This window comes from Etheostoma spectabile, chromosome 9, assembly GCF_008692095.1.
Source record: "Etheostoma spectabile isolate EspeVRDwgs_2016 chromosome 9, UIUC_Espe_1.0, whole genome shotgun sequence".
NCBI lineage: Eukaryota > Metazoa > Chordata > Actinopteri > Perciformes > Percidae > Etheostoma > Etheostoma spectabile.
The window spans coordinates 30,521,486-30,530,540 of NC_045741.1; the positions used below are offsets into that span (position 1 = coordinate 30,521,486).

The following is a 9,055-nucleotide window of genomic DNA, read 5'->3' on the forward strand; positions in this document are numbered from 1 at the left end:
GATTCTGCCTTCTCACTCCGCAACACAGATTTGTGGATCTGAATGTCATAATTTTCGTTTCATATTGCATATTGTTACAGCCCTACTCATGCTGCCATTCGTCTTGGGAGGACAGTCTCCAGATCGTAAACTATACAATGTGACACAGAATCAAACAACACACCCTCATACCTAAAAGGCTGAATAGGTCGATTGCCAGTGAACCCAAAACAACATATATAAAAACAATATATAAAATGACTTTTTTAATGCCGTGATACGGCCACACGGTGGCCATTTTAAACAAATTACCATTACACATGGCTGTAACATGTGACCTCTGTGGCGGGTTTAATTATGTAACTATGTTCTAGTGCAGGTAACGGTTGCAGTTTCAAACACTTAGGTTACGTTGTGAAACGGGGACATGATGTGCCAGGAACAGAACAGCAGTGCATGATTCAAAGCAGAGGAATGCTATATGGTGTGTGAGAGAAAGTGTGTTTGAAAAGATAATGACACAGTGCACTAAATGTTTAGGGAGTGGCGAACCATCACAAGCATTAAGCTTTAGAACCTAAAACGAGAAGCCTAAGCACGCAGAGCCTCCCAGCTATGGTCCCACCACATTTCACATGTTCAGCACTGTGTGTTTGTGTGTGTGTGTGTGTCTGTGTGTGTGTGTGTGTGTGTGTGTGTACAGACCATCTTTGACTGACTAGATTGCCTTTGTCATTAAGGACTTTATCATCTCCTGGACATTTGTGTCCTGACTTCCACCTGAGCTGCTCAGCCAGAGTGACTAAAAGTCTCTGCAGGGCCTTTGCAATGCTTTCGGCTTGATTCCAATTTATAGGAAGAAATGTCACTTCAGGTATATTTGAATAATTATTGGAAGCCTGAAAAGGGTAAAAATGATTATCCAGTAATCCACCAAGAAATGATTGATGGTGACATGGTGGCCCAGGGGGTGAAACACTGATTGTCTGTGGACCTTTGTTGGATGTCATTACCCCTCTCTCACCCCTCATTTCCTGTCTCTCTTCAATGTTTCATATTGAGAGAATAAGTCAAATTGAATTGAAAAGTAAAGTGCATAAGTCATATAAAGTAAAGCACTTATCTTAACTGAAGGGAAACAATTAAATCAAGAAATGGAATCATAAAACACAAGAAAAAAAATACATGAGATCCCAAAATAGTAAAAATGGAGGAATTTAACATACTGCATTTTTACAAACTGGAGGCAGCGTCAGTTGGCTGCGATAATGTGAAAATCGTTCTGATATGAATTGTTCTTTGAGAACATGCCTGTGCATGCTCTGTCCTGATCGTGTGATTCATTCCTTCTCGGTGTTTTCTTACTGTCAAACACTGTTTTCCTTCTGCCAAGCCAATTACAGTAAAAAAAGTAAAGCTTGTCATTCAGTCATATCCAGAGGTGCTTTCTTTAAGTCTGCAAGGGAAGCTTGGCTTCCCCTAAAACGGTCAAATGTATACTATTGTGTTAACATTGAGTAAAAAACAAGTCCCGTATTCAGATCAGGACTTGCAGAGTAACAGTGGAAAAATGTGTGATTACTTGGTGTTACTTAAGGACATGTTATGATGAAGCCGAATTAGGACCCAGAGATGACAGGCAGTTAGGAGAGTGTTTAGTTGAAGAATTATTTTAACAAAAGAGTCCAAATTAACACAGGGATCCAAAATGCAAAAAACAAAAAATCCAAACGGTCCAAGGAAAAAGAAAACCAAAACCAGGAACACAGACACTGGTGAGACAGATCTCAGGAAAGAGACAAATGTAGAACACGCCAAATTGAACACAAACTCACAAGAGAATCTGACAAGAAACAAGGGGAGCACAGACACTAAATACACTGGGTGATGAGATAACGAGAGGCAGGTGACCCAAGGGCTGGGAAACAGGTGGAAGACATCAGGTAATCACCATAGACAGTTAAAGAAGTGGACCAACAGATCGCGTTGTTCCGGACGGAGATCAGTGAAGTCTATTAGAAGCTCTTTCCCAGTGATGGCTGAACGTTAGTGTGCATTCTCCAACTGAGCTTGGCAATAGATGTGACGTGAGCAACCTTCTTCTGGTAGCTGTGCCAAGAGAAATCTCAATCATAACAAAACGCCAAACCACAACAAAGACATGGAGTTGGACAGTACAATGCCTCAGCTTTACAAACTGTTCTCATTAGTGGCAACAATTGAAGCTGCACCTGCAGGTGTAGAAACAAGCTTGTCCTGTTTAAAGTGTCTCAAGTCCTACATTCATAAAACGATGGGCCAAGCCCGTTAAACTGCCTAGCTCTGCTGGCCATTGAGAGGACACTGGTCAAGTCAATGGAAAAAGACGTCTAGGTGTACGACAGGGTCACAGAGCATTTTCTTGAAAAGGAACGCAGGGCAGAGTTTACGTATAAATAAATGGACAATTTTTATGATCTAGGCCAAAATTGAGTTTCCCCTTTTTGAAAGACCAGCAGCCTCCACTGTTCTTATCATATTTCAGCCTGCCCTTTTGCAGGCAGAGACACAAAAAAAAAACGCAGTGAAGTGTTCTGTGCAAAACAGTTTATTAAAGTAAGCCAGCTTTAGACAAATCCCTGAGACAGTCATTCTCGCATTGTCAATCTGTCTTCCAAGACATCTGTCTGTATCGTAATAAATGAACCAGTTTTTACCATTTATAGGCATGAACATGTACACACACTAAAAACAAGTTTAGTTCAACACAAAGACTTGTGTATATATAATTGTTTTGAGTTTTAAAGTGTGAACGTAACATAATCGGCCACTTTACATTTTATACTAAAAATGACATAACACAAATCCCATGACCTTACCACGGTGACTAGTAAAAAAACCTTTTGTCCAACATAAAAACATTTCCTGTAGTTTATTCAAGAACAACAATCAAATATAAATATATACATAGGAGCTATGTAACAGCAGATTGAGCATGTTTAGATCAAGCTGGATCACAAGATACCAAAGTGCAAATGAGCAGACACAAATGTTAAGGTTTTTTAAATCTTCACCCATACTTTTTATCTTATTGCTTAAAATTGCTTCTGCTTTAACAGAATTATTAAATATAGTCTAAGCTAAACATTAGTGGACAGACTAACAGTTTTGCCAGCATTGCAAAATAAACTCAACATCACAAAAATATTTTTGCCAAAACAAACAGTGGACAGAAAAAAAGCACCTTTTTCTAAAGATATGGCAACTATGTGTTTGGAAATGAAATTTGTAAGAAAACTGTGAATATAAACATATTAACACACAATATCAAATATTCTTGAATCCAAGATTGATAGGCTTGTTTTTCCGGGTGCATATGTTGGTGTCAAGTAGAAGCAGTGGTATCATGCGGGTACATGATGCTTCATTCTGAGTCAAACTGTTGAAGCACACCGTCCACAAATAAACTGACATGAATATGCATGGTGTCTCTCATAAAAATACTTGACAACTTGCCTTGCCATAAGTTTAAACTGAATTTAAATTTTTCTTTCACAATTCAGTGGTTTTCTCCTGCACCACCACCTTGCGGTAGGTGGGGGTTCCACTCACTCTGGTGGTAGAGGAACTCGTCACGCTGCTTTGAGGGCCAGCCAAAGGGCTGCTGTAGAGGACTCTCTGAGAGCCAGAGATTTCCCTTTTCTGGGATAGACCTCCTGCCTCCTGGACCAGCTGACCTGCGCTGCTCGTTGGCCCCCCGACCAGCAGGACCCTCTGCGATCCAGAATGTCCTCCTGACTGCTGCAGATTGCCCCCCTGCACGAGATAGGTCTGGCTCCCCGACAGGTGTTTCATTGACCCAACAGGGACCATGCCCTCCATGACCATCATGGTCTGGGAGCCAGAGAGGTTGCCAGCACGGATCATGTTGGCACCGCTCCCCTGGACCCCGCTCCTCTCCACCAGCATCATTTGGGGGCCCTGGGCTTGTCTGCTGGACATCACCGTCTGGTTCTGAAAAACCATGCCTTGGGCCGGACCAGATTGGGTGCCGTTAACCAGTACCATGTTCTGCATGTTGGTGGCTGGTGCCTCAGCCAGCAGCACTGTGTTCTGAACCTGTGGCTGGACTACGTAGTGCATTGGCTGCATCACAGGGGCGGTGGTGTAGTAGACAGGCTGCTGAGCCGGCTGCTGTAGCAAGACCATCTGGCCTTGAGTTGCCATCCCTTCCTTCACTGTAGTCATCCCTTCGGTCACTGTAGTCTTCCCTTCCTTAACTGTGGTTGTGCTTTTCTTCACTGTCTCACTCACCATGGCCTTCGGGGGGCTGGGCTGCGGCTTGGGTGGAGGGGGAAGCTGTTGGGCTACAGCTTTCAAACTTGATACTGAGGTCTGAGTGTTGACGGAAGCACTGGGCAAAGGAGTGAATTCTTGTTTGACTTCAGTTGGGATCTTCTTTCCTCCGCACACCTCAGCCAGGGTCTTGAACTTTGTCCCGAGGTCATCGAGGAATTGCAGGTCATTGTCAGACTCCAGGAGGCTGCAGCAGCCCACTGAGCCAGCAGGCGAGCCCTGGCCCTCGTAGTCATAAACCAAAAGACAGTCCTTTCCTCCAAGGTTGTCATTTCCACTGGCCACCTTCTGTTTAAAAAAAAAAAAAAAAAGGAAATCATCAGTAGCAAATAGGTACTTTGTTATTGCAAAGATCCAAGACGACAAAACTCCCACCTAAGAGTAGAAATACTTTAATGACGCCTCACCTGAGTGTAGTACTGTGCCAGGAAGTGGTCTGGCAGAGCCATGCCGTCATACATTTCTCTACCTGCTCCCGATTCTCTGCCCTCAAACTCAGAGTAGAAGCCACTGCCGCTCTGCTGGGCCAGCATCCCCCTTGACCCTTCTCTGAGGCCACTTACAAAACCATCTTGATAGACGGCCCCGTTCATCCCATCCATGGAAGTAACGGATCTCTGGAAATCCAAACCTGCCATTGCTGAAGTATTGTTAATCATGCCCATGTTCATGTTGACCATATTTCCATCCATTTGTGTTGGCATGTTCAGCAGCGGCACCTCCTATAAAAGGCCAATGATCCAATGTTAGTACAGAGTCAACAGTTAATCTGCTGCCTAAATCACTTATCACTTGCAGCTTTCAAGCCAACATCATCTCAATAGCAAGCAGTCAGTATGGATGACAGTATTCCTGTTCTCAACAGTGCGACTGGTGTGTTGAAAAGGCAAATGTGTTGTAAATGTCTTACCGTGTTCTCTCCCTGGCCCTCAGTGCGGTAGTTAATGAGGTGTGATTTGGTGTCGAAAGGCATCTCAGTAAAGCCCCCTGGCAAGCCCCCAGCACCGCCACAATTGCAGAAGAGCAGCATCAGAAGAAGTACTGCAAAATCAACAACAACAAAGTATTAGTCTAACTTAATCTTAAAAGCAGTGGTGTGATCCTTTGGTGTCATCCAAAAGAGAAAGTGCAGTTTCAGTTTACCTTGTAAAAGTGTGGTTATGCTTTCAAAAGAAACCCTGTGGTACTTTAATACAACCATTCTGGTGTAAGTTGCATGTATGCGGCATTTTTAGGACTTCTCTTTCTTTGACAGTGTGCAAACTGGGGATTGAATTAATTTCCCCACCACCTACAGGTTCATTGTGGTTGTTGAAAGGACCTAAATGTTCTCAATCAGCTTCTTCCTGTGAGTGATGGGATCCTACGTAAACACAGCTGTGTCATTTTTGAGTGTTAATAATGATACATGATGATTTGTATTTCGCTTCAGTTGGTGCTTATCTAGTCGTGAATATGCAATATGATGAAAAATACTTCATATTTGGAGCCACGTTTTTAAGGGCTCAAAAACTAGTTAGTAGGCAGTGCAGAGGGTTTGAGTGCCCGGAGGAGGTCTCTTTAAAACGGAAACTGAAAAACACATACAACTACAACTGCATTGTGGTCCTTTAACACATCAAATCTGACATTACAAAAAGAAGTGATGAAAATGCGTGTATCCCTTTGCTGTTAGGTTGCCATCTGCTGGACACTGTCATTATGCTTGTGTATATGCATAATGTGTGTACAAATGTATATGTAGATGCTCATCAGTGATCAGCTGATATCAGCCAGTCAGGCTCAAGTCCTTAATGTTAGGTCCTGTATTGAGACCCATTCTCTGACATCCCGGGCTTTGTCTTAATGTTCTGTCCATTCAGAGTCAGACCTTACTTTGTCCTGCATTTCTAAAGTCAAATATTTTTTTTTACTTTCTATATGGAAGTACTAACTATGTAAGGGGTTGTGTGTACAATGTATTGGGTTTTCAGCTGTTGACATCTTATGTGTTCAGTGTGTTTAAAGGTTCCAGTCTTAATTTCTGAACTATTTGAAAATTGAAAAGATGTGGGCACACTTCTTTCGACCTAGTTTTGGTCTTGGTTTTGAATCATTTACTCTGGTCTTGTCTTTGGCCTAAACTGGACTGCAACTAAACTCAACCTGTCTTGGGATTGTCGTAAGCACAGCAAAGGTGTAAAGTGTCCAATCTCACTTCATCAGAATGAGCTTCACATCATACTTACGTAGGAGAAGCAGCAGGCCCAGGAACAGCAGTCCGATGCCTGCAGGTCCGAACTCTACTGCTTTGCTGGTGCGTTGTTTCCCACACACCACGCCGTCGGCACAGGTACAGACTTGGACCGTCACTTTTTGTGGGTCTGGACAGGCCAATCCCTGCTTGTCCATCACCGCAACTTTCACCTCGTAGAATCCAGGCCAAATGGACTCCTGGGCAGTCAGGGTAGCAGCAGTCTCTGCGACATGAAAAGGGAATATAGTCAATCGTTTTTTCTCTGCAGTTGACCACAAATTGAAATTTCAAAACAAAGGTTCTGGTACTACGGATCTAAGAAAAAAAAAGAAAAAAATCTGTAGCAGACACCAATTAATGTCGATCCAGAGGCATTTTTAATGTATTACTTTATTTCTATATCTGTATCAATATTTTACTTTACTTTTAAGTAATTGGCAGTATTCCTCTCACCATTTAAAGGCGTCACCTGCCATTTGCCCCGAGTGCCCTCTGGGATGATGACAAAGTCAAAAGGAGATCCGTTTGGGAAGGAATCTTTATCTTCTGCGTTCACAATGACAGAAACATCCGTGGTGCACATAATGTGGGAGTCAGTAGTCAGGACGGGGCAGTTGTCATTAAAATCTTCCACCTGGATGGCTACTGTGCCGGTGGCTGTTTTAGCAGGCAAGTCTGTGTTGGAAAAAAACAGAAATCAAAACAGATGGCTCAGCATTCCCTTTGTTTCTAATTCTAATCTACAGAGACCGAGTGTGGCCGTGGATGTTGATGGTCCTCAGAGGATCCATCCTAATCCTACGCGTATCTAGTAGCTGGCTGAACTCTTGCATAAAAATATAACCATTGCACAAACGTCATAATCTCATGAGACTGTTGTGAAAATAGTCATCTATGCTCCTGAATGATAATATTTAATGGTTTTAATGACTCTATGGCATTTCCTCTCCAGCCATCCTCAGAGCAAAACGTTGGATTTTAGCTTGGCTAGAAGATTAGCTACAAACGTCCATCTTGTTCACACATAAATGCTGGTAGAAGTCACTAGCAGAGTTAAGAGCTTAAAGCTTGATGTGTCCTACCACTAGAACACTACGCTGCCAGATTGAAGAATTACTCACTGGGTTCAATGGACCTTTTGGGGGGGTTCTTTGTAATATGTAGTGTGGTTTAGACCTACTCTATCTGTAAAGTGTCATGAGAAAACGTCTGCTATGATTTGACACCATAAATTAAATTGAATTAAGAATACTAGTATTACATGTATAAAATCTGCAACATAGCGGCGTATAACGTACCTTCTGAAATGCAGAGTACTTGTGCAATATATGTCCCATTGACCAGGTATGGAGATTCTCTATCGGGCTTCTTGTTCAGTTTGATTTTAGCTGTCAAAGGGTCGACGGTTAGCCAGTTGTCAGGGTCCAAGCCCTTGGCGTACCTACAGCAGAAGGAGACGGTATCGGTTATTAAGTGTAAATTAGCTGTGGTTTTAACTGCAGAGGCTTTCATCTTTGTGTTCTAATATTGCGTACATGTAAAACAAAAAAAAGATAAAAGCAAAATAAAAGAACGATAACATTTTAATGAAGTACATCTATACACAAATTGGATGCATTCTCTAAAACACAAATTCAGTTCTACATGTTCCCAATACCCTTTCTGCTACTATTTATCATATACATATATACTAGGTCTGTACAAGTTTACATTTTTTAAATATCATTGCAGTATAAACTCGCAAAAGGCTGCAACATATCGCAATAGACATTCAGAGATTTTTTTGTGTTAGTTGGAAGAACATACTGTATCTTTACATGTTGTCGAGCATTGAAACACTGGAATACAGCGCAGAGCCGAACGTAGTAGTTATGAGTAGCGCTACATTTAAATGGCCATTTAAATTGTGTCCACACATAACTAGGCAAAGACCCAATGCATTGGTTGCCAATGAAGATGGACAATGGACACATAGTTTGTTTATGGTGAACTTTTGATTGACTGACTGTCACAGAGATGCTTGACTCAGTGTCGGACATTGTTACCAGGACCGGTGTACATAAAGTTAGCGCTGGTAAACCTACATTAGTAGTGTGAGTAGCTTGTTGAAGCACAAAATGAAAAATTGGTAACGTTATTAAGCGCATAAATTGGGACTGGTAGCAAAATGCTAGAAAGGCTAAGCTACACAAAGCAAGCCTCTTAGTAAAATTAATACAAGGGTGGAGATTATACGGTGATCTACAACTGTATTTTTATGAGGCTAATGACTGAATGACAACATCAGTGACTAGTCAACTTGACTTACATCACATCAGAGTTGACTAATCTGATCTCATGCAAACCTTATAATGCACACAAGCCAACATTTGCAAATAATTAAGAATTATCCAACGTATTTGTAGCATGTGAATATCACACTGTGTCCATAAAAATGGCTTTTGTGTATGTACTGACCTGACTTTCTCAGCTGGTTTCCCAGTGTCTACATCTATTGCCTGGTAC

The 9,055-nt window shown here is 42.0% G+C and overlaps 1 protein-coding gene across 1 annotated transcript in view; it reads right to left on the minus strand.

Annotated features, from left to right (window-relative positions):
- Positions 1–2,566: 2,566 nt before the first annotated feature.
- Positions 2,567–9,055, minus strand: part of dsg2.1 (desmoglein 2, tandem duplicate 1) — a 16,802-nt gene continuing 10,313 nt past the window's right edge. Inside the window, exons 9-14 of the mRNA XM_032527063.1 lie at positions 7,849–7,991; positions 7,004–7,225; positions 6,543–6,773; positions 5,225–5,355; positions 4,722–5,036; positions 2,567–4,602 (exon numbers count right to left, since the gene is read on the minus strand). Coding sequence (XP_032382954.1) covers positions 3,511–4,602; positions 4,722–5,036; positions 5,225–5,355; positions 6,543–6,773; positions 7,004–7,225; positions 7,849–7,991 — 2,134 coding nt within the window. The 3' untranslated portion in view covers positions 2,567–3,510. The remainder of the gene's footprint in view (positions 4,603–4,721; positions 5,037–5,224; positions 5,356–6,542; positions 6,774–7,003; positions 7,226–7,848; positions 7,992–9,055) is intronic.